At 38.9% G+C, this 26143-nt stretch overlaps 2 protein-coding genes across 2 annotated transcripts; one reads left to right on the top strand and one right to left on the bottom strand.

The window, feature by feature from the left end:
- The first annotated feature begins 4308 nt into the window (after positions 1-4308).
- On the top strand, positions 4309-8389 carry cryabb (crystallin, alpha B, b). Its single transcript, XM_079814570.1, has 3 exons — positions 4309-4910; positions 5688-5810; positions 6405-8389. The coding sequence occupies exons 1-3, from the start codon at positions 4728-4730 to the stop codon at positions 6606-6608; spliced, it is 510 nt and encodes a 169-aa protein (XP_079670696.1). The 5' UTR covers positions 4309-4727; the 3' UTR covers positions 6609-8389.
- Positions 8390-14356: 5967 nt separating this feature from the next.
- cfap68 (cilia and flagella associated protein 68) lies at positions 14357-25076 on the bottom strand (the record flags this gene model as incomplete). The annotated part of the gene is made up of 4 exons (XM_079814182.1): positions 14357-16624; positions 16736-16805; positions 19307-19401; positions 24920-25076. The coding sequence occupies 4 exons, from the start codon at positions 25074-25076 to the stop codon at positions 16467-16469; spliced, it is 480 nt and encodes a 159-aa protein (XP_079670308.1). The 3' UTR covers positions 14357-16466.
- Positions 25077-26143: the final 1067 nt, after the last annotated feature.

Below are 26143 nucleotides of genomic sequence, written 5' to 3'. Positions count from 1 at the left end.
TAGAATCTTATTCATATTCAGCAAGAATGCATTAAATTGACCAAAGGTGACAATAAAGACATTTATGATCTTATAAAGGATTTCTATTTCAAATAAATTCTTTTTAATTTTCTGTTCATTAACCCTTGAATTATGACCATCTCAGACAGGATTTAGATGTTTGTATTGCTCCTTGCTTTTATTGATCGATGGATGTTTTCAGACACAAAACTAGCAATCAGGGCCCGTATTTATCAAGCATCTGAGAATTACTCACAAGAACACTGCTAAGAATTGACTTAAGAGTAAAACAATTCTTGGCTCAAAGCTGCGCTTAAAAGTTAGTTATCAAGCATCTCAATCATATTTTAAGTGAAGTGTAGGACTAATCTTAAGTGTCAGTCTTAGAGTTGATTCACGACACTTTGCTGTGCCACAAACTGGATTTTGGATGATGTCATAGGCATGAACCAATCACTGAATAGATGTCCTTATTTAAGAATATTCTCAGATAAATTCACATTGAATGGTGAAATTCCTGAGAGGAGTATACATTCAACACACATTTGACAATAAAGAAATTTCAAGACAATACATTATAATATACACATTTGAAATGAAAGATAAACACGTTTTCCACCATGTCTTAATTAAAAATTTTAAACTGGTGTGCTGTTAACTGACCTGCCTATATATAGCCTACATTTTTTTATATAATCAGCCACCATGGATCCCAAAAGAAAACCGAACTGGCGGGAGGAAGAAGCACTACTGCTTGCTAAATTAGTTGAACAGCGGAATGTTATAAAAGGCAAGTTCAGCCCAACATTATCCAGCACTGACAAAGATGATGCCTGCTCTGTCCAAACGAGACCGTTTGATTAACTGCTCAAAGTCAGATATTTCAAAAATATTCTTCCTCTTCTAAAAAGATTTGCGCATGCACGTCTCTGTCTCCTCAGTGCCATCACAAGCCCCTACTGGCAACTCCTAACCACTTGAGAGACCTCTTGAGCTGTCTTAAATAACTGGGAGAGTAAGAGTGATTCTTAGCTTTAAGAAATTTGATAACTTGCTTTTATACTTAAGTTTGAAAGTAGGAGTAAATTTCATGAATTCTCAGCACTTAAGAAGACTAAAATGGCACTTTGAGAAGCTTGATAAATACGGGCCCTGGTGTTTTTTTAAATGTCATCTGAAATTTGCAGTGCTGGTGAGTAATGCTAGCCTGGATGCCAGCCGAATTTAGCCCCGCCCACAAAATGTTTTGCTCGGGCAATTCGGTCTGGACTCGCTCCATAGAGGAGTAATTATGCCCGAACAGAAACTGTTCGGACCAATGAAATTGTCAGGGCGGGCTTTAGACGATGATTGACAGATGATCAACAGTAACGTAATCATCCACGTCATCGAAGGCTCTTGGGTTGAATTTGCTCTTATCCTAAACGGAGAACTTGTTCGTATATGCATTCACCTTCACTATTTCTCTCAGAAACAATGATCGTGTTGGTAAGTACTCTGTGTATCCTTAAATTATTTTATTACTGGCAAAGATCGTTTACACTCATCTTTTTCTTGTAACGTTACTTAATCCAGCGTGCGTGAAGACAGGGTTTCCAAGTGTTTTTGCAATGTCGCGCACAATTGCTACTCAAAACTATATCCCAAAACAATAACTTTCCAGGGGGTTCTCCGGAAAAAAATGGCGTTTGGTTGGCAAAATATGTTATTTTGGCAAGGTTGCCTGCTAAAATTCGCATTCCTGGGTTTATATAATCACATAATTGGGGTCGCTTCAACCCGCGGACATGGAGAAAAACACGGACTTGGCAACACAGTGCAGTTGAGTTCTGTTGACATTTGACAACTAACGTTACGCGTCGCTCCGTTGCTCAGATTGGTTGTGGGTCTATCCAATTGAGGTCTTTCCTGGCTCGGTTGAAACACGCCCCATAATCAAAGCTCAATGGAGCGGTACCAGACTCATATTCTGACTAGAATTGAGTATGGCCACGCCAGGCTAGAGTAATGCATTACAAGTAATGTGAATTACGTAATCAGATTACTTTTTTGATGTGACGAGTACAGTAACACATTACAAGTAACACGCATTATGTAATCAGATTACTTTTTTAAAGTAGCGAGTAAAGTAACACATTACAAGTAACTTGCATAACGTGATCAAATTACTTTTTTAAGTAACGAGTAAAGACATTACAAGTAATGTGCATTACGTAATTAACTTACTTTTTTGATGTAACAAGTAAAGTAAAACATTACAAGTACGTAACGTGCATTATGTAATCAGATAACTTTTTTAAAGTAACGAGTAAAGTAACATTACAAGTAACGTGCATTATGTAATCCGATTATTTTTTTTAAAGTAATGAGTAAAGTAACACATTACAAGTACGTATTACGTCATCAGATTACTTTTTTGATCTAACGAGTAAAGTAGCACATTCCAAGTAACGTGCATTACGTAATCAGATTACTTTTTTGATGTAATGAGTAAAGTAACACATTACAAGTAGCAAACATTATGTAATCAAATTACTTTTTTGATGTAACAAGTAGTGACATTACAAATAACGTGCATTATATAATCAGATTACTTTTTTAAACTAACGAGTACAGTAACACATTACAAGTAACATGCATTTTGTAATCAGATTACTTTTTTAAAGTAGCGAGTAAAGTAACACATTACAAGTAATGTGCATGACGTGATCAAATTACTTTTTTAAGTAACGAGTAAAGACATTACAAGTAATGTGCATTACGTAATTACATTACTTTTTTAAAGTAATGAGTAAAGTAACACATGACAAGTTATGTGCATTACGTAATTACATTACTTTTTTAAAGTAATGAGTAAAGTAACACATGACAAGTTATGTGCATTACATAATCAGATTACTTTTTAAAATAACAATTAAAGTAATTATGTAACCAGATTACTTTTTTGATGTAACAAGTAAAATAACACATTGCAACTAAGTAACGTACATTTTGTAATCAGATTACTTTTTTAAAGTAGCGAGTAAAGTAACACATTACAAGTAACATGTATAACGTGATCAAATTACTTTTTTAAGTAATGAGTAAAGACATTACAATTAATGTGCATTACGTAATTACATTACTTTTTTGATGTAACAGGTAAAGTAAAACATTACAAGTACGTAACGTGCATTATGTAATCAGATTACTTTTTTAAAGTAACGAGTAAAGTAACATTACAAGTAACGTGCATTATGTAATCATATTGCTTTTTATGTAACGAATAAAGTAACGCATTACAAGTAGCGAGCATTACGTAATCCGTTTATTTTTTAAAGTAATGAGTAAAGAAACACATTATAAGTAACGCGCATTACTTAATTAGATTACTTTTTTGATGTAACTGTAAATTACATTCTAATAACACAAACACATTTATTTGCAGCCAAAAAGTTACTACTGACAAAGTATTATATAACAATCACAGTAATAGTATGAATGGTAGCTGAAATATAACTAGTGATGCATGATGTCCAATTTAGTGGACAAATGATTAATCAGTATTTCCTCCCAATCTAAAAACAGTACTTGGAAGATGTAACAAGGATATGACTCCTTAGATATTACTTGATGTTACAACATTTTTACCAGCAAGACTCTCCTAGGATAGAAGGATAGAAGGAATGGATGGGTATTCCGGAGCAACTTGGCATTTCTGACTGCCCGTCGACCATCTTTGTTTGGAGAAAAAGAATTCCACATACAATGGCTTGCCACTTGATGGCAGTGAATAGGATGATGCACTAGTGTCCACTGCAGAGGTTGATGTGCAATGCCATAAAAACCCATGCATATGCAAGAAAATGACTTTTGAATAGCTAATGACCTCTATGCGTGAAAAGTTTAAAGAATCATGAAGAAACAAATTAAGCAGCACAACTGTTTTCAACACTGACAATAATAAGAAATGCTTTTTCCATTAATTATATTAATAGTACGTCCAAGGAAATGAAAAGGCACCAAATATGCAAAAAATGGGCAGCTGAAACATAAAGAAAATATATAACCACTATCTCTGGCCTTTGTTAAGAGAATATTCACTGACCGCACAGTAGCTGAGACTGGTTACCCCCCAAAATGACTGTCCAATCAGTGTGCCAGATCAAGTACTGTTGTCCAGGCAAGAGGTTGTTCATGGGGATTGACTTTGTATGGGTTTTAGCCTGGCACAGTTATCTCAGCCGCATTCACTGTCAGATTCTGTAAGGACTAAACCCCCAATGGGGCTCAGAACCTAAATATGCATTGGCACATCACCTCGTGAGCATCCTAATCTTTGCTGGCATTAAATGGCCAGTGGAAAGCAGAGCAACAAGAGACTTCCCTTGATATTGGCAGGTTTCGCTGGACCAGACAGTGCAGTTTCCAGTGCTCTGAACACATGGTACCATCAGCACTATTGGGGGCTTGCACTGTAATCCAGTTGGTATCTGAGAGAATTGAAATCTGATCAGCTCTTTAGATAACCCACAGTGAGAGATAGTTGGAAGAGGGGACGGGGTAGCAAGCAGAGGACAGTGGGAGGGCCGAAGTGAAAGAGGCAAAGGCAGGCAAACAGTTTACATCATTATTCCAGAAAGATCCACAGCTGGCTCGTCTGCCAGGGGCCGTCGGTGTTGCTCTATTTAAGTGCGCAGGCAGAAGAGGCAGCAGTTTTCTGAGAGCTGCTAAGGCCCAGACACAAGATGGACATCGCCATCCAGCATCCATGGTTCCGTCGCTCCATCTGGCCATCCTTCTTTCCCAGCCGGGTCTTTGACCAGCATTTTGGGGAGCCTATCTCTGAGACCGACGTGATTCCCTCACTGTACTATCCACGGCCTTCCTTTATGCGCTGGCCAAGTTGGGTGGACAATGGCCTTTCTGAGGTAAGCTGAAAGCCTTCGCAGTCCATTTTTAGTGACTGTTTAAAACTAAATCTACATTAAGTTTATAACATTAGAATCACTGTAGTTGAAAGAATGTGTCTAATTTGTCACTATCACAAAATAAACTGGGTGACCAGGACCCTGACACAAAGTGGAGGGGTCTTGTATCAACCTGAAGGGTTTTAATTTGCGATAACGGCTGGCTGCATGTTTAATAGCCTATTTCTGTTGATGGATTATTTTTAATATTATATTATATTTATTATATTATTGTTATTTTAAGGTATAAAGTTCCTTTCATTTGATATTCTCTGTCCTGTTTTATACAGACAGAGAGGGACATTATTTAGAAATATAGCTGTTTTTGTTTTTTCTAGCAGAAACTGAGCTAGCTATTGTTTTCTAGGCACTGTTTCTTTATAAAGCCACACTGAAGCATAGACAAAACAAATGTATTTGGTATATATTACTGGTTATATTTAGGTATATATTGGATATATTTAATTCATTATTTGGTTGAATCTCACAAAAACTGACAATCATTTTTCAGGTCATATTTCACCCTGATTCATCTAGAAAAATACCAATTTCAGCATAAAGAAAGTGAAGCCTGTCTGTAGAACTATTAAGATTGTTGCATTGGGATTCTGTAATATTGTAATGTGGAAAACAAAATATAATTTCTTTTTTTAATTTGAGGTGTTTTTTTTTTTTTAATAATCGGGAACATTAGATTAGTCTAAATAATTACCTTTGTGTCTTTAATTGTTTCCTTAGATGAAAATGGAAAAAGACCGTTTCTTACTAAATCTGGATGTCAAACACTTTGCACCAGAGGAGCTGTCAGTGAAAATCAATGGAGATTTCATTGAAATTCACGCTAAACATGAGGATCGTCAGGTAGAAACTAACTATAGTACATAAACATTGAACACTCTAACAGGGAATGTTCTCAGAACAGTCTGACAATGTTATGAACAAACGTTCTTCCAGTAAAGTCAAACGTTTCAATGTTATCTGGTCTTTAAAAAATGTAGCTTTAAACATTGCTCATGGAACATTTTTTCCTAAATTTTTTTAGTTTCTACTTGTTTCAGAACGTTCAGAGGACATTCAAAAGTAACATTCCCATAATGTTTGAAGAATGATCAAATAGAATGTTCCCTTAACGTTCACATAACCAAGACAATATATTTCTAAAACATTTAAAAACTGGACATTTTGAATGTTCAGGGAACATTCAGAAATAACGTTTTCATAGCTTAATGTGAACATAAGCAAAACGTTCTTAGAACACTTTTTTTGTTAGCTGGGTTGCAACCCAATACCCATCCCAAACCTGTGCCATGTGACTGGCTTAATTGTTTAAAATCCATATGTCATCACCAAGATCACTGGCCTTGTGCCACAAGTAAACATTGAGTTAAACAGAGTGAAAGACGGGCCATTCGTTCGTTATCACCTGCTCATAATGATGTTGTGCTTTCCTTGCAGGACGATCACGGTTTTGTCTCACGAGAATTTGTAAGAAAATATCGTGTCCCTGCTGGTGTGGATCCAGCCTCTGTCACTTCTTCCCTGTCTTCCGAAGGTGTTCTGACAGTGACAGCCCCACGAAAGCACTCGGATGGCCCGGAGCGCACCATTCCTATCACCCGTGATGACAAGCCCGCCGTGGCTGGGCCTCAGAAGAAGTAAAGCTGCTAGACTTCCATGTTTCAACTGTATGTCCCTTGTCTTCCCCTGTCCGAACGCTCCTGCTAAATTACAAGGGAATAACTTATTTTAGCCCAATGCTACTGACAGGCCAAATGTTTATGTTGTCTCAAAATGATGAATGTTACCTAAACGATTTTCATAGAAATACCGTTTTACAATAAAGTATTGTCTGCTGCTGATGCCACCAAACAAAGGGGCTTTTGTGTATCTTGCAGCCTTGACTGCAAGACAAAGTATTTGCGAGTAGGAGTATTGTCCTTGGCCTTTTTTTTATAACAAAGACAAACTGGTAATAATGGGTTATTGTATTAAAATGAGATGGCAAAAAAAATTATTAATGGTGTGATTCCCTGCTGTCATTGTCCTATTCAAAAGGGTGGGAAAATGTTTTATTCTGTTAATCTCTGTACGTTAAAATGATTTGTTACATCCAGATACACTTTTTTTGTTGAAAAAGTTGAAAAAAGTTTATTTTCAATTTAATGATGGATTCAGGACCAGAGTATGTATAAGGGGATATGGTGGCAGTATTTAATTATTTTTTACCTGATTTGTGAGTGTTGAGGTTTTTATGATTGGCTGATGGCACATTCACGCCCTGCATTGCTTCACACTTTAAAGGAACACTATGTAACGCTTGGCCACAAAACTTAATGCATTTTGTGGAAGAACATTGTCTTGGTTGTGCTTCGGCTCTGCGTGACTGTGCGGATTAATATGACCCTTCACAATAGATAATGCTGTACAACTCTGTTAGAGAGCTACATATGGCAGCTTATCTGTTCAATAAAATACCTTACTCGTCTGTTGAGTAATAAAAAAACACCATCTCCGCGTCACTTTTACAACAATTTAATCCCTTAGTTTTCACCATCTCCAACAAAAGCCATGTTGATTCTGGTTTTATTACAAGCTCTGTTTTTGCCAGCAGGCTCTCTGTTCTGCGTTACGTGTGAATCTCCGGAGGTTCAAGATTTAGCGTTCTCTATTTCAACCTTTCTTGCTCATTGTAACAACTAACCTCTGCCACTCCCATAACATACACGCATCCAGAGCCGTGTTTCCACCACAGGAACTTTCCCCAGGAACTAGGGACTTAGGGGTGGTACTCGGTGTGCTACGAGGGTCTAAATTAAGTCTTGGGTAAATATCTCCCTCTCAAAACGGCCCTATTCACGAGGTAGCACTTTTTCAAAGTTCAGAAATTTTCCGGGGTGGGACTTGGGTGCTGAACATGCTGATTGGTTGAACTCATGCAGCATTCTGATTGGCTGACTCCACGCAGCATTTTATTTCAACCACAATGAAGTTTATAAAATACGACCAATGGACCGACATGTTCAGGCTTTATTAAACGTATATGTGGAGGACGAAATCCAAAGCCGCGTGCAGTCCTCGGACTAATCTTCACGGTACTTTAGACCGCGATGGAAACGCAGACAGCAATAGGTCTGGGGGGGAAAAAGTACCTGGGAAAAATGGTTCTGGGTAATTTCGGTGGAAACGGGGCTAAAGTAGCTGGAGCAACTTATCTCTATTTATGGATATGATGAGACATGATTTTCCCACGAAAACCCTCTTGACAGGTCTAAAACAAACACTTAGGCTGCGTGTCCACCAGTTGAAAACACTAGGCACTCTGCCGAAAACGCCTTGCTGTGGGCGCTTGAGAGCGTTTTGGCAGTGCAGCGCTTTTTCAGTTGAGACTGTTTCCTTGCTATGACCTTGTATTAACTGAAATAAAAAAAGTTAATACAATGTAAAGTATTTGCTCTGGCTATTGTTTTAAATGATTTGGTTCTGTTATTGTGCTTGTTGTTATGTGCTGACGTTGTACAAGCAGAATGTGGCGGTTGGTCTGTGGTATTTGCCCCGCCCCTCCTCCACTGTGATTGGACGGAAGGGTAAAAAGTGATAAGAGCAGCATTTTATCCAAAATTGAACATTCTTCCACTCTCGGCGAATGGTAAAAACGGTGAGCGTTCAGCACTTGAGCGCGAAATAGACGCTCAGCATCTCGTTACGCTCCTGCCATTTTAAAAACACGCCGCTCCCATTGAAAACAATTGGAAAAATACGCTAGCCGTGTGAAAAAACTCTTAGGTGGACGAACAACCTACTTGTATAATAGGCTTACCATAATCAGAGCAAGACAAAAACACATTTTGGAAGAGGGTTTCATTTATCCATCCATCCATCTTCTTCCGCTTATCCGGGGCCGGGTCGCGGGGGCAGCAGTCTAAGCAGAGATGCCCAGACTTCCCTCTCCCTAGACACTTCTTCTAGCTCTTCCGGGGGGACACCGAGGCGTTCCAAGGCCAGCCGGGAGACATAGTCCCTCCAGCGTGTCCTTGGTCTTCCCCGGGGCCTCCTCCCGGTTGGACATGCCCGAAACACCTTCCCGGGAAGGCGTTCAGGAGGCATCCGGAACAGATGCCCGAGCCACCTCAGCTGTCCCCTCTCGATGTGGAGGAGCAGCGGCTCTACTCCGAGTTCCTCCCGAGTGACTGAGCTTCTCACCCTATCTCTAAGGGAGCGCCCAGCCACCCTGCGGAGAAAACTCATTTCGGCCGCCTGTATCCGGGATCTTGTCCTTTCGGTCATGACCCAAAGCTCATGACCATAGGTGAGAGTAGGAACGTAGATTGACCGGTAAATCGAGAGCTTCGCCTTACGGCTTAGCTCTTTCTTCACCACGACAGACCGGTACATCGACCGCATTACTGCAGAAGCTGCACCGATCCGTCTGTCAATCTCCCGTTCCATCCTCCCCTCACTCGTGAACAAGACCCCTAGATACTTGAACTCCTCCACTTGGGGCAGGAACTCTCCACCAACCTGAAGTGGGCAAGCCACCCTTTTCCGACTGAGGACCATGGCCTCGGATTTGGAGGTGCTGATCCCCATCCCAGCCGCTTCACACTCGGCTGCAAACCGTCCCAGTGCATGCTGAAGGTCCTGGTTAGAAGGGGCCAACACGACAACGTCATCCGCAAAGAGCAGAGACGAAACCGTGTGGTCCCCAAACCTGACACCCTCCGGCCCTTGGCTGCGCCTAGAAATTCTGTCCATAAAATTATGAACAGAACCGGCGACAAAGGGCAGCCCTGCCGGAGTCCAACATGCACCGGGAACAAGTCTGACTTACTGCCGGCAATGCGGACCAAACTCCTGCTTCGGTCATACAGGGACCGGACAGCCCTCAGCAAAGGACCCCGGACCCCATATTCCCCCAGCACCCTCCACAGGGCGCCGCGAGGGACACAGTCGAATGCCTTCTCCAAATCCACAAAACAAATGTGGACTGGTTGGGCAAACTCCCATGAACCCTCCAGCACCCTGTAGAGGGTATAGAGCTGGTCCAGTGTTCCACGACCAGGACGAAAACCACACTGTTCCTCCTGAATCCGAGGTTCCACTATCGGCCGAATTCTCCTCTCCAGTACCCTGGCATAGACTTTCCCGGGGAGGCTGAGAAGTGTGATCCCCCTATAGTTGGAACACACCCTCCGGTCCCCCTTTTTAAAAAGAGGAACCACCACCCCGGTCTGCCATCCCAGAGGCACTGTCCCCGACCGCCACGCGATGCTGCAGAGGCGTGTCAGCCAAGACAGCCCCACAACATCCAGAGACTTGAGGTACTCAGGGCGGATCTCATCCACCCCCGGTGCCTTGCCACCGAGGAGTTTCTTGACCACCTCGGTGACTTCAGCTTGGGTGATGGACGAGTCCTCCTCTGAGCCCCCAGCCTCTGCTTCCTCAATGGAAGACGTGACGGCGGGATTGAGGAGATCCTCGAAGTATTCCTTCCACCGTCCGACAACATCCCCAGTTGAGGTCAACAGCCGCCCATCGCCACTGTAAACAGCGTTGGTAGGGCACTGCTTCCCCCTCCTGAGGCGCCGGACGGTTTGCCAGAATCTCTTCGAGGCCAGCCGATAGTCCTTTTCCATGGCCTCACCGAACTCCTCCCAGGCCCGAGTTTTTGCCTCCACCACCACCCGGGCTGCAGTCTGTTTAGCCTGCCGGTACCTGTCAGCTGCCTCAGGAGTCCCACAAGCCAGCCAGACCCGATAGGACTCCTTCTTCAGCTTGACAGCACCCCTTACTTCCGGTGTCCACCACCGGGTTCGGGGATTGCCGCCTCGACAGGCACCGGAGACCTTGCGTCCACAGCTCCGAGCAGCCGCTTTGACAATGGAGGTGGAGAACATGGTCCACTCGGACTCAATATCTCCACCCTCCCTCGGGATCCGGTCGAAGCTCTGCCGGAGGCAGGAGTTGAAGATCTCTCTGACAGGAGACTCGGCCAAACGTTCCCAGCAGACCCTCACAGTACGTTTGGGTCTACCGAGTCTATCCAGCTTCCTCCCCCGCCATCGGATCCAACTCACCACCAGGTGGTGATCAGTTGACAGCTCCGCCCCTCTCTTCACCCGAGTGTCCAAGACATACGGCCGCAGGTCAGATGAAACGACCACGAAGTCGATCATTGACCTACGACCTAGGGTGTCCTGGTGCCATGTGCACTGATGGACACCCTTATGCTTGAACATGGTGTTCGTTATGGACAAACTGTAACTAGCACAGAAGTCCAATAACTGAACACCACTCGGGTTCAGATCAGGGGGGCCGTTCCTCCCAATCACGCCCCTCCAGGTTTCACTGTCATTGCCCACGTGGGCGTTGAAGTCCCCCAGTAGAACGACGGAGTCCCCAGTCGGAGCACTCTCCAGCACCCCTCCCAGGGACACCAAGAAGGTCGGGTACTCTGCACTGCTGTTTGGCCCGTAGGCACACACAACAGTGAGAGACCTATCCCCGAGCCGAAGCCGCAGGGAAACGACCCTCTCGTTCACCGGGGTAAACTCCAACACATGGCGACAGAGCTGGGGGGCTATAAGCAAACCCACACCAGCCCGCCGCCTCTCACCATGGGCAACTCCAGAGTGGTGAAGAGTCCATCCCCTCTCGAGAAGTGTGGTTCCAGAGCCCAAGCCGTGCGTGGAGGTGATTCCGACTATCTCTAGTCGGAACCTCTCAACCTCACGCACAAGCTCAGGCTCTTTCCCCGCCAGCGAGGTGACATTCCATGTCCCAAGAGCTAGTTTCCGTGTCCAGGGATCGGGTCGTCTAGGCCCCCGCCTTCGACTGCTGCCCGATTCACTTTTCACCGGCCCCTTACGGTCCCTCCCGTGAGTGGTGGGCCCACGGGAAGGTGTCCCCACGTCGCTCCTTTGGGCTGAGCCCGGCCGGACCCCGTGGGGGAAGGCCCGGCCACCAGGCGCTCGCATACGAGCCCCAACCCCAGGCCTGGCTCCAGGGTGGGGCCCCGGCTGCGCCATACCGGGCGACGTCACGGTCCTCCTTTTATTTGGCATCATAAGGGTTTTTGATTTAACTCCTTAAAGTTCATGAGCGCGTGCACGGGTTGAGGCGCTATTTTTAGCACGAGTGTAATGTTTGTTAATAGATTTAACGTAAAAAAACATCATTAATCTTGACAAACTATATATCATTCTAAAGGTCTAACCCTCAAGCATTGAGGACAGACCACTGTTTTTCAGTGAAAAGCTTATAACGGCTGTATTTTTGCATCAATGTAAGCAATACACATCAACGATTTTATAAATAAAAACAGAGCACATACCTTTTGTGTCCTAATTACGAGCCACACACGCATCCACTGCAAACAATTCCAGAATGAATGGAAAGGTGAGGGTCCACTGAATAACATCCCATAGAGCATTTTTAATCCAACGAAACCATAATGGTGTAATATTGATGGTTAATCCTTTGTTTACATCGCATTTCTGCGGAGCGGAGTATCATACTAGACTGTTATGCAATAAAATAATGCACCAAAAACAGTCTCCCGGTAGCATAAAGTGGCATGGGTTTAAAGCTTAGAATGTTACGAACATTCTACAACTAACCCCACTCAAAAACATGCAAAGATAGCCGCGATATAGTCAAAAATATCCAACCATTGTACTCGTTTTGGCTGATGTCATGATGTGCTCATCCAATGATATTGTCTGTTTATCTGGAGCCAATAAAAGCATTGAATCGTCATGACTGACAGAAAATGTAGCCAATGAGCACACGATTCCAACGAGACCTCTCATGTGTGTATTTGTCACATGGGCGTGAATATTTATTCATTTGAATGTGCCAATGTGGCGCTATCTCCCACGAGATGCTCCGATTCTGACACCCCCCCATTTGACAGCTAAAAGCTAACGGGCTAGTAAACAAACTGAGGTCTCTTTGTAGTAACTGTTTGCTAATCTTACTAACTGGACGGAATTTATTATCCAATGGATCGTCAAAAGAAGTTTTTATTGTGCTGAAGATGCTTTATTTGAGCTCACTCGAAGCAGCTATGTGGAAAACCATTGAGGAGAGTCAAGACAGCGATGACGGTGCTTGTTGACAGAGAACTTGATCCAATAACATACCGGTGAGTTGCTATGTGTAGTTGTTTATGTATATTGAGAATGTGTGTGAGAATGTATTTATTTTATTGTTTCTGTGTGCTAGAAAAAATGCAATATACCAGTATGCATTATACATATGCTGATATTTTGCATTTTTCCTAGCACACATGGGGAAAAAGTATAAATAATTTTTCCCCATGTGTGTGTAAATAAAACATATATATATATATAACACATGTAATTGTTTATATATATATATATATATATATATATATATATATATATATATATATATATATATATATATATATATATATATATATATATTGAGACTGTATTTATTTTATGTTTTTCCTGTGTGCTAGAAAAATTACAATATACCAGTATAGATTATATATATACTGATATTTAGCATTTTTTCTAGCACACACAGAAAAAAAAAATATATATATATATATAATATATAAAATGCATTTTTTCCCCTATGCTACAAAAAACAAATTGACGAAAAAAGAAAAGTTCTGGACGGCCGACCATCTGTGTGATTGTTGAATGCTCACTGTATCACCGGCCATTAGATTGATTGTAGGACTGTGTGAGAATGTATGGGCCGCCGTCAATATGAATGCTCACTGTATAGCCGGCCATTATATTGATTGTAGGACTGTGTGCGAATGTATGGGCCGCCGTCAATATGAATGCTCACTGTATAGCTGGCCGTTAGATTGATGCTTGGGCTGTGTGAGAATGTATGGGCCGCCGTCAATATGAATGCTGTCTAACCGACTGCCCATCAGTTTCATTGTTCATGGGATGGCCTGTAATTAGAGTGAATGATGACAGTGTGATTGTTGATTGAATGGGCAAACTATACAGAAATAGGACATGCAGTGCTAATTCTCTTTCCTTTCCTTGCCATTCTACAGGCATCAGGTTGAGTCTTCAGATGAGCTATGGCATCCAAGCACCAGCCAACCAGCAGAAAAGAGAAGAAAGCTTTCAGATTCTTCAAGATCTGCACTTGCTGTTGTAGACCTGAATCGGCCAGTAAAAGGCCAGTAAATGTTTTTTTTTTTACATTTGCAAATTGTGTGTGTTTTTATAGCTATATATTTATATTATATTGTTATTTATATTACTAGTTATATTTATAGTTATTATACTTATATTACTTGTTGTATTTTCAGTTGCAAAGAAGTTTAGCTCTTTTTTATTAATATTTCATTTTTATTATATTTTTATAAGTTCTGTTGTACAAATAAATCACTAATACAAAGTCTTATGGTTCTGCCTATTATTTTATAGTTGAAAAAGCATTCAAGCATCATATATGATGGCTAAAACAGCTTGCAGTACACTTCATAACATTAGGTTATCAAGTCTCCTGTAGGTTTCTTGGCACCTGGACATATTCTTAGAAAAAAGCATGCAGGAACCCCATTTTTCATGATATCTTCGTCAAATTTTAAATATAAACTGATGAGACTTTTGCCTTTCAATTCATTAACTAACTGGATTCCTCCAGGCTTATTTTCATATATTTTTACATCAAATAATAAAGTGTTCATTGTAGCACAAATCATCTTCAAGACACTTCAACTTCTATAACTGTTTGTCTTTCTAAGTTTTTTTCTACTTTAATGTTTGGGTAATAAACTCTAAAGTGTCTTCTTTTTAAAGATGTCTAAATTGTGCATGTAGTGCAAATTGTTCAGCAACTGCAATTGTTTTAGTTGGGAGATGTCATTTCTGGGGATGTGCCTCAAGCAGGCGGAGGGAGAAATGGAACAGACATAGTCTTGGAAAAAAGCTTGCAGGAACCACATTTTTCATTATATCTTCCTCAAACTTGAAATATAAACTGATAAGTCGTGTGGCTTTCAATCCATAACTGAACTGGATTCCTCCAGGTCTATTTTCATATATTTTTACATGAAATAATACAACATTCTGTGTAGTGCAAATAATTTTTGAGGCATTTCAACTATTATAATTTTTTATCTGTTTGAGAATTATCAACTCTGATTGCTTTTTAGTAGAGTCCCAAGTGTCTTCTTTCCAAAGATACCTTAATTGTGCCTGTAGCACACTGTTCTCAGGAGCTATAATTGTTTTAATTCAGGTAGGTCGTTTTCAGCTGTGAGCCCCAAAGTGGGGTTGCAGTTTAACAGGTTAAGTTGGGTTTCATTTATGTATTTACTTAATTTTTAACCAAAATAGTTACAAAGTGTACCTTTAAACATTCTCTACCATATTTTTGGGTTCTCATGACAATAGCATGAGCAGGGCTTTCAAACCAAGGGTTAAATGGTGTTCTGAACCCCTTTCAGATAATGTTAAACACCAAAGAATAGGTGAAAGTTATAGTCCTGTGTGCGAATGAAAGCATATACAAGTTTATTAATGCAAAGTTTTGAAAGAATGGTGTCTATAAGGTCAAATGTCTCTTGATTTCCCAAATAATATTTGAATGTAATTTTTGAGAATGAGATGTGAGCTGGGTGTGTGTGCATGTGAATATGTTGAATAAGTGCCAATAATTTATATTGTTTACTATCACTGAGACTATTTGATTTAGCAATGGCTCACTTATTCAACAATGGCAAATCTGCTAATACCAAACTATATCAGTCATTTTTTTGATATGGAAAACTAACATAAGCTGGCTCTGACAAAGATTTAGAAAAAACAAATATCCTTATTTCCTCATACTTATATCACTCCGCCTCACTAAAGCAAATGTATTATTCACTAAACTACTGTATTATTCCCAGTTACATTCTTTATTAATCACAGATGATGCACTGACTTAACTTATTAACATCATGAATAATGATTAATAAATATTGTGGACTTTCAAGACCAGTGTTACCTCACTTTTATAAAAAAATTTTTATCGAATTCATAATTAAAAATGTCTTTTCAACAAACTGTTTGACAAAATATTAGTAGTCAACTGGGTTTTTCAACTACCAATTGATAATAATGATAGTACAGCTGATACAATATACAATTCAGTGGTAGCAATGATATATTCAGTGATATACTGTATGCACCAAATTGCTGAATTAAACACTTACAATTTACTGAATCCACTAAAATATGTATAAAGAAAAAGAAAATCCATTGACAATGATGTCTTGATAGACTTTGGAACTGATACAAGATAGAAGTAAACATCTTCATGACTGGTCATAAAGTTATCAGTCAATGTCAATAAGCTCAAAATGATCAAATATTGGTGAATTTATCAGTCTGAAAGATATTTGATATATCACTACAAAAAAAATATTGACAATATTTGACTATGAATCACTCACAGAAGTCAGAGGGATATCGAAGCTGATTTAATTTTGTAAGCAGAATTCCTCCACCAAAAGGCTTCAATTTGTCTCTGTTATCCACACCGAGGCTCTGAAGTCTCTTCTGCTATTTCTTCTCTCTGCTGAGTGCCTGTGAAGTCCAGTCTGTAGCAGGAGTTTGGCACACACTTAGTGTGCGGAGCGTTCAGTTCTGGTTGGTGTCCAGGGAAGCTTCTTGACTCTCTCTTTGGTGCTGATAAAGTGGAAATATCAGGGTCTTTACATAAGCATAAATATTTTGTTGAATAAAAAAAAGATCTAAATGAAAATAAATAAATAGTAAGGTATATTTAAGAAAACCTACTTGTGTAAATCGGCTGAACATCATCTTTCTTATAGCTGGAGTAATATGTGGTTTCAAAATAGTGAGAGAACTGTGAGGGGTAACAAATTCAGTATTATTTGACTGTTGAGCACAAAACTGGTTTACCCAAAAATGAAAATGATGTCATTAATTACTCACCCTCATGTCGTTCCAAACCTGTAAGAGTTTTGTTCATCTTCGGAACACAAATGAAATCTGATGAAATCTGAGAGCTTTCTGTCCCTCCGTTGAAAGTGTACGCAACTGACACTTAAAGAGATCGTAAAACTAATCCATATGAATTGAATGGTTTAGTCCAAATTTTCTAAAGAGACTCAATCGCTTTATATGATAAACAGATTTAATTTAGCCTTTTATTCACTGTGGCGAGCAGCGAGGCCGAGGGACCGTGAGGGCGGGACGAGGCGGCGCTCATCAGAGAGGATGAGCGCCAGCTGCGAGCCGCAGCGATCTCGGCCCTTGCGGAGGAGTGAGGGAGTATAAAGGAGGAGCGACGACAGTGAGGGACGAGAGAGGACCAGGCCTGGATTTTATGTTGTATTTTATTTATGTTTTGTTATGTGTTGCTGCAGTCGACCGTGAGGGGCTGCAGCTTATTATTTTCATTTTGTGTTTGTTTGTATGTAGGCGGCAGTCGACCGTGAGGGGCTGTCGCCGCCATTTTATTTTGATTAAATGTTTTGATTGTCCGCCGGTTCCCGCCTCCTTCTTCCCGTACAAACAACTTTTACGACATTCACATATAAACATTGATCAGCAAATAAAGAGAAGCTCAATGAACCTGACCCACGAGAACAAGCCTCATTGGTTCTTACAGAAGCTCAAACATGCTGCGTAACACAAGGATTAATCTCATTGGTTCTTACAGAAGCTCAAACGTGCTGCGTAACACAAGAATGAAACTCATTGGTTCTTACAGAAGCTCAAACGTGCTGCGTAACACGAGGATGAACCTTATTGGTTCTTAGAGAAGCTCAAACGTGCTGCGTAACACAAGGATGAACCTTATTGGTTCTTACAGAAGCTCAAACGTGCTGCGTAACACAAGGATGAACCTCATTGGTTCTTACAGAAGCTCAAACGTGCTGCGTAACACAAGGATGAACCTTATTGGTTCTTAGAGAAGCTCAAACGTGCTGTGTAACACAAGAATGAACCTCATTGGTTCTTACAGAAGCTCAAACATGCTGTGTAACACAACAATGAACCTCATTGGTTCTTACAGAAGCTCAAACATGCTGCGTAGCACGAGAATGAACCTCATTGGTTCTTACAGAAGCTCAAACATGCCGTGTAACACAACAATGAACCTCATTGGTTCTTACAGAAGCTCAAACGTGCTGCGTAACACGAGAATGAACCTCATTGGTTCTTAGAAGCTCAAACATGCTCTGTAACACAACAATGAACCTCATTGGTTCGTACAGAAGCTCAAACATGCTGCGTAACACAAGGATGAACCTCATTGGTTCTTACAGAAGCTCAAACATGCTCTGTAACACAAGGATGAACCTCATTGGTTCTTAAAGAAGCTCAAACATGCTGCGTAACACAAGGATGAACCTCATTGGTTCTTACAGAAGCTCAAACGTGCTGCGTAACACAACAATGAACCTCATTGGTTCTTACAGAAGCTCAAACGTGCTGTGTAACACGAGAATGAACCTCATTGGTTCTCACAGAATCTCAAACGTGCTGTGTAACACAAGAATGAACCTCATTGGTTCTTACAGAAGCTCAAACGTGCTGCGTAACACAAGAATGAACCTCATTGGTTCTTACAGAAGCTCAAACATGCTGTGTAACACAAGGATGAACCTCATTGGTTCTTACAGAAGCTCAAACATGCTGTGTAACACGAGAATGAACTTCATTAGTTCTCGCACGTCAAGCGAACATGCTTGAGCTTCTGTTTACCACCTCTGATGTGTGAGTTGATGAATGTTTTTGTGAATAATAAATTCAATATGTTCATCATAAGTGATCGTGTCTCTTCAGACAATTTGGACTAAACAGCTCAATTCATATGGATTAGTTTAACTTTTACAATCTCTTTATGAACTTTTTGAAGCATCAAAGTGGTAGTTGCATAGCTGTTAATGGAGGGATGGAAAGCTCTTAGATTTCTTTAAAAAGATCTTCATTTGTGTTCAGAAGATAAACGAAAGTCTTACAGTTTTGGAACGACATGAGGGCGAGTAATTAATGACAGAATTTTAATTTTTTAGGTGAACTAACCCTTTAAGCAACACTTAAAAATGCATGAATGTCAGATAGCAAAATATCAAAACAAGTGTCATTTATTTTAAATAAAGATAGCTCAAGCACACGTTCACATCCACAAACATAATTTTTGATATGATTAAACAATCGATGTTCAAAATGAAGGCGAAAATGATGTGGGCTTTTTTGTGATTAACAAAAGTGGAACACGTGGTTACTCTGTTGAACAATTTATTTCTGATAAAAACACGCGGTTTTATATTTTATCTAATGCAATGAAATCCAAACTGTGACTTAGGTGGATATGTTGCACCTAACAAAACCAACCTGGTGCGGAAGGGGGCGTCGTAACGCCACAGTACGGCGAGTGTCAAACCTCTCTTCTGACCAGTTACCAACGAGGGTGGCATTTGAATAATAGTCTTCATTTATGGCGAGCGGATAATGCCACGGATAACCTACCGAAGTAGACAGTCGTGTACTTTTACGTGAGAGAAGGGGTACGTCGCCACAACAGACGCGTGACACCAACGTCGCTGAGAAGTACGTCGCCACAACAGAGGCATGACACCAACGTCGCTGAGAAGTACGTCGCCACAACAGACGCGTGACACCAACGTCGCTGAGAAGTACGTCGCCACAACAGATTCGTGAGACTAACGTCGTGAGAAGTAGCCTAATTGCCACCACAAGTATCTTATCCTTGTTTTTTCTAGATTTTCTTATCCCTCCTTTATTTATTATTAACCTATGTTAACTTTTTTACTTTCCTATGTGTTCTGATGACATTGAATATATTAAGCCTATTGCTACATATTGTGCATTGTACGTTGTAAATCGTTGATGTCATCTATTTACAAGCATAATAAAACAAGTTTTTTTTATCACTCACTTTCTCCTGGTGATTAAGGGCTATGTGCAAATTATTTTATTTTATTTTCACAATTATTAACAACTTTAAAGATTGACCCATAAATTCAGTAATTATCTATAAACATAACATTCTGTAATGTGTCATTCTGAGCTTTTACCTTTGAAAATGGTAAGAATTGTACTTTACACAGTTGACCATACAATGGGTGAAACACTAGTTCACAATATTGATGTTGGGATGTTGAAGGATATATTTTACTATACCTCTTAACATAAATATTATTTCTACTTAATTTTGTTATTTTTATAAAACAAATTATGACTCAACTGCCCTTTCCATAGCTTTCTTCCACTTAAGAAGAGTTGGTCACTTTTAAGGAATTTTTATTTTACTATATCTTTACATAAATATTTTTTTTCTTCTTAAAAACTATTTCGTTATTTTAAAAACCCAATTAATGACTCATCTGCACTTTCCAATAGGTTGGATGTGAGGGGGAAGTACGTAGCTTTCTTCCACTTAAGAAGAGTTGTGCACTTTTAAGCAATTTTTATTTTACTATATCTCTTTACATAATTATTATTATTATTTTTTTTTACTTAACTATAATTTCGTTATTTTACTAACCCTAATGAAGGTTGCACGCACTTTTCACAATCCGTTATATGGAGCTATTCAATTTTGATTTTGCATATTGTTTGTTCATGTGAGCACTTTACAATATTTCAATAACATAATTTTTCTTTACCACTTCGTTATTTTGGCTTGGATTTTCGTTTGTTGGAAATATGAACTGAATTTAAAAATGCTTTTGAAATTAAAAACTTTTATAAACGTTTAATAAACAATAAATTTTTAAATAAAGACGGTGCAACAGCGCGACAAAGGCACATAGGTTATATAAATTCTCTAATGTGGATAAATGCATATTTTGTACACATCACAATACAACATATAGCCTATATATGTCCTTGTTAGGAGAAAATATATGTCGTTATTATTACGTGAAAAGATGTTAAAACGACATCTCATTATGACATAACTGAGTGGGAAAATAATATGAATGTGGCAGCAATGCGTCAGCATATAGTTTTGTAACCTCTTATTTGGTTAAATGGGTAAACTATAAACATGAAACTAAGCATGTTGGCTCACAATGACTTGTTCTCCATTTAATGTTGAAGAAAATGTTGAATGAAATTAAAGAAAATTAGGGTGAGATCAAGAGAAAAAAGGAAGAAAGAAAAAAGTGTGCAATGGCTCTTATAGGGCTTTAGCGTCCAAGTAAAAGACAATGTCTTAAATGTTCAAAACATGTTTAATTGGTTGTACTTCACCACAACACGAACATAACATTAAGTGGCGCACAAAGTGGGTATGCGCTATATGCGGCGCATAGGGGCGCAGCCAAAGCGATGGATATATATATATATATATATATATATATATATATATATATATATATATATATATATATATATATATATATATATATATATATATAGCCTATATATATATATTCTATATGTAGCTGCTGTTGTGCGTTTCTAAATCATTTCTGTATTTCCTCAATATTATATAACATTTTAGAGGACTAACAGTCTATAGGTGCCCTCATAAGATTACATAATAGAATTTTGGATAATAATGGAATATCGCGAGTGGGCGCGCCTGGTGGGGGCGCTGGCGATTTGACAGCAAAACGCGCGTCTTTAACGCGTGGTTTACCACAAAAACGCGCTCTTAACGTGCGCTTTGGGGTCATTGAAAACGGGCGTTTCCGTTAAGAACGCGCGCTTATATGGTAGGCCTAAATCACGCGTCGAGGACGCGCGCTATGAGTCGGACAAAACGCATGTTACTAACGTGTAGGCTAAACAGGTAAACCAAACAGGCTGTGCAAACTTGTGTTTTAAGTATCCAAACAGACTAAAGAACGTGCCCTTTCCTTGGTGTTCTCAAAATTGCATGCTCAATTTTTAGGGCACACCTCTTATAAAGTAAAGTTACATATTGTTGACCATCTTTTAAGTAATTACACTATTTACCACGAAACACTATGGCTGTTATAAGAATTAAATTAAATAAGGCTCAACAAAATCCATCTTACTATTTATCAAAATCCACTTACACTGTAATTTCAATTGCCTGAATAATGTAATGAGATTTTAAAATTTATGTTGTAATATAATATTTTAATAATAGAAATATGAATATGTTGGGAAAATGTATTTATTCCATTTATTTTGGCGGCGTAATGGATCATTCAACTATAATTCGTTCTAACCGACTGTTCAAAAACGGTGATTTATGGGAGAACGAAACCCATAGGCCTACTTTGTTTGAATCTATTTTTGTTGGAAAAATAGAGCAAAACTGTAAAAAATGACTACTTGTTGTTTATTGAACTGTTGTATAAAATTAATATCGCATTTTGCAATCGTGCTGATATAGGCTAGTATCTCTGGAAAATAGCACTCTTGCTCGTATGATATTGCTTACCTCATAATTTCCTCTTGAATTACTTTCAAACGAATGTTTTTTTTTTCGTTATTACCCTATTTTTAATGAAAATACAACAGCAATAAAATAGTAGGCCTACCATAAAAAAACTTGCGTTTATGGAACTTTTGTTAAAAAAACGAATAAGACGGATGACATAAAATAGCTATACCCGAATTATAACAAATAAATAAAAGATATTTGGAAATTCCTCAATGGGAAACCCTCAATTTGTGGTTTGTGTTTTCTGTTATTAACAAAATTGATCTTGCGCTTGTGCCTCCGCTATCTTCCTGTCAATCATCTCGCTCGCGCCTATGATTACAGTTATAGTAAAATTTAAATTCACCATCATCGGTTCCCATCCTCAGCCGATCTGCATGACAGTTTTTGCAACGACCATCAATACTAGATAAATGGGCAAGTAAAAAGGCACGCCATGTTACAATTTAGTAGGAACTAAAGAGCGCTCTAGAATGTTTGGTATGCGACATTATTAGTATTGGGCATGGAGAACCGGTTCCTACTTGGAATCGTTTTAAAATTCAGGGCCGGGTTTCCCAATAACGATGTATCTTAGCTCTAAAGAGCATGTTCTACGAGCGAAGTTACGATCACTCGCAGCAATTCCACGTGCGTTTCCCAAAAATGTAATTAACATGAACATAAGTGCTACTTAAGAGTCGCTGTCCATTTGCGAAGTGCTGAAATATAACCTTATATGGAATCGTTTCCTCTGAACGTTTCACCTAATAATTGTCATCTGATGTGGATTAGCAATCAAAACACGTCTATAAAGCAACTACCTACAGGCTGAGGCACTGACAAAATGGCTGAACAAAAAAAAAACAAGAAAAGATACCTTTCAAAAAGACGAAATAAATATCCTCATTTAATTCAGATGTGTATTTATATTTTTGTTTGTTTGTTACCTGCCCTCATAAAAAAAAAAAAAATCCAGTGATCATAAAGTCAGTTTCCACAAAAATATTAAGCAGCAGAACTGTTATTTTTTTTATCAACATTGGTAATAATGAGAATATTAAAATTAACAATAATAATAAAAAAAAGTGTACAATAAAGTACAATCAAAACCTTATATCACAATGCACTTGAATAAAGTTAAAGGTGTAATCTGCCGGTTGTCCTGTAGGTGACCTCATAACTCTGTCTTCTTACGATAGCCTACACTTAGAGCTTTACGATTAGGCTACTCAAGAGCACTCGTAGATCTACGCTCATTTTCAAGTGCTACTTAAGTTACGATGCTTTTGGGAAACAGACCTTAATATTAAGATCACTCGTACGATCGTTTTTACGATCAATTTAGGTTTACCATGCTTTTGGGAAACGCAGCCCAGATTATTTTCTTTCTTTTCGTTTCTTTATTGGAATCCGATCATAATGTTAATGTTTGTCAATTTGTGACAGTTTTTTTTATTTGTTAACATTGTTAATAATAATAAAAATGAAATAAACTTATAAGTAGTAAACACTATTGACACTTTTTGGGAAAGTTAACTAATAACTGTAAAATAAATAGCCTATAACAAATATCTAGCCTATACTAATGCAAACTTTTAAATGCTTTCAAAGGCAAAATACATGGAAACGATGTATATGTATCAGGTGTTTTAATTGAAAAATAAGCAAATACTCAAAAGGCAGACGTGGCAAATTACAATAAGTAACAGCAATGAAGTCTCGAATCAAGGGCAAGGAATTAAAAAAATTAAATGAAGAAAATAAAATAAAATACATAGTAAGGAGCTATATTGCTCTTAGCTTATTTAAAAAACTGGCTAATGAAGAAGCTTTTTCACTTGAAAGGCTACAACGTGAAGCAGCAAAAGCTTTAAGTTCATTAGTAAAATGAGAAAAGGAGGGGTTTTCAAAAATCTGCAATTATGAATAAAGTATTTAGCAAGTTCAAATAGGTTATTAATCAATTGTGATCGATCTTTCTTAAGTAAACCAAAATGAATTTGTTTGTATTCAATGAGATTTACACATATAATAATATATGACAGTTTGTACAATTGAGACCAAAGCAATTTGGAGTAATAATAATAATAATGAAAAAATATATATGCTCAGTGGTTTCAATATTAGTTCCACAAAATTAACAAGAGTTTTCTCCAATATTAAATTTAGATTTAAGGAATTATTTAGATGGGTATGTAATTTATTATATTGAAATAAAGTTATTTCATTTTAGGGAGAGATGGAAAGGTATGATAATTAATTCTCCGTATAGGCGTATTGTAAGGCGACGACGTATATATCAGGCGTCTTCTAAGGCGACGTACATAGAAACGACGTATGTATCAGGCGTCTTATAAGGCGACGTGCCTAGTTCAGACGTTAAAATTTAGTCAATTTCTCACATACGCCGTCGCCACGCCGCCGTAGGTATTCGTTCCTACCATGACGTCGCCGTGACTTCGCCGCCGGTCTGTCGTCTAACGTCTCTATCAATCCCATTCAAAAAAAGACACGGACTGACGGCGACGGATGGGTAGACTGCTCCTTCTCCTTCTTCTGGGAAGTTTGTGAAATGTCACTTTTCGCACGGCATATATTGGTTGTGCATCGCCAACCATACTGGCGAAATTTCGCCTCATCAGTGAAATCATTCCAGACCTCAGACTGTCCAGACGCCCGAAGCATGTGATGAAAAGCAGGGCCGTTTCCTATCCATGGAAACTTTTTATTGGCCATCGTCTTAGAATAGAGCCGCTTAATTTTGAGTAATATAAAAAGGTAAACATTGTTTTTAACAAACTACAACCACAACAATATACAAATTGCCCGATAAATAGTCAACTGTTTGGTTAAAATTAACCAGAACGAAATATTTTTCTGCCAAGTGATATTATACTTTTATTGTAAGCATTTTACAAATTATTGTAAGTGTTTAATGTGTTTATAATGTTCTTTCTTTTTGTACTTGTTATCATAAGTAGCCTAATCCATTTCTAATACATGCTTTTAAAGTAATAATGATACACTTATAGAACACCCAAAGTGTAGTATGTGTGGTAGTCGCTCAAAAACGTACCAGTATGGAGAATTACATTTTATTTACCTAGTTTAAAATTATTTGAATTATTTGTGAACATGCAACTCACCTTGCTATAGGAACGTCAAGCTGTCATTGGTCTCTGTGGAAACGCACATAACGCAACCAGAGACGTTGAAAAAGTTACGACACTCCCATCCATGAATGCGGAAGTAACGCGTGTCGTGTATCTCTGGCGCAACCAAATAGTTCCAAACACAGCATTAAACTCAAAGCGCACTCGCTGGTAAATTGATGAAATTATTGCTTTTTTGAAATGTATTTAGTTGTGACATTTTAACGCATTAGTTGACCTCCCACTCCCAGGAATATAGCCTTTAAAGCTATTTTATGTAGCGCTTAGGTAATGTTTATCGTTTGAGACATAACTGCCATAACCAGATGCTAGTTGTCATATTGTTAGCAGTTTTTAGTCTTTCTGCAATCTTTCTCTCCCTGTAGTAGATCGAAGGAGTTTCTATGAAGACTGTCCATTCAAGGAACTTATCTATCCTCACTGGATAGTATTATACCTATAATAAAGAGTTTCGTTGAATGCCTCGTTGTTTTTAATAGTATTTTAAACTTTTTTTCTTGGGTTAAATTCAGTATTTACTTGCATTCATTAATATTCACTTACATGCTTATGTGAGTAGCCTATCATAAAATAATAGGATGTGGGTAATTCACCTTTTTAAATGCAACATTTTACAACAGCTCTGAACTC

This window comes from Gobio gobio (genome assembly GCF_949357685.1).
Source record: "Gobio gobio genome assembly, chromosome: 4".
Classification (NCBI taxonomy): Eukaryota; Metazoa; Chordata; class Actinopteri; order Cypriniformes; family Gobionidae; genus Gobio; species Gobio gobio.
This window is presented reverse-complemented; position numbering and strand designations above follow the sequence as displayed.

What these genes read in the sequence shown, in the direction of transcription:
- cryabb (XM_079814570.1), top strand. Translation starts at nt 4,728, where the DNA reads ATGGACATCGCCATCCAGCATCCATGGTTCCGTCGCTCCATCTGGCCA. An exon ending in TGGACAATGGCCTTTCTGAG is followed by an intron (nt 4,911 to 5,687) that starts GTAAGCTGAAAG and finishes TTGTTTCCTTAG; the next exon opens with ATGAAAATGGAAAAAGACCG. An exon ending in CTAAACATGAGGATCGTCAG is followed by an intron (nt 5,811 to 6,404) that starts GTAGAAACTAAC and finishes CTTTCCTTGCAG; the next exon opens with GACGATCACGGTTTTGTCTC.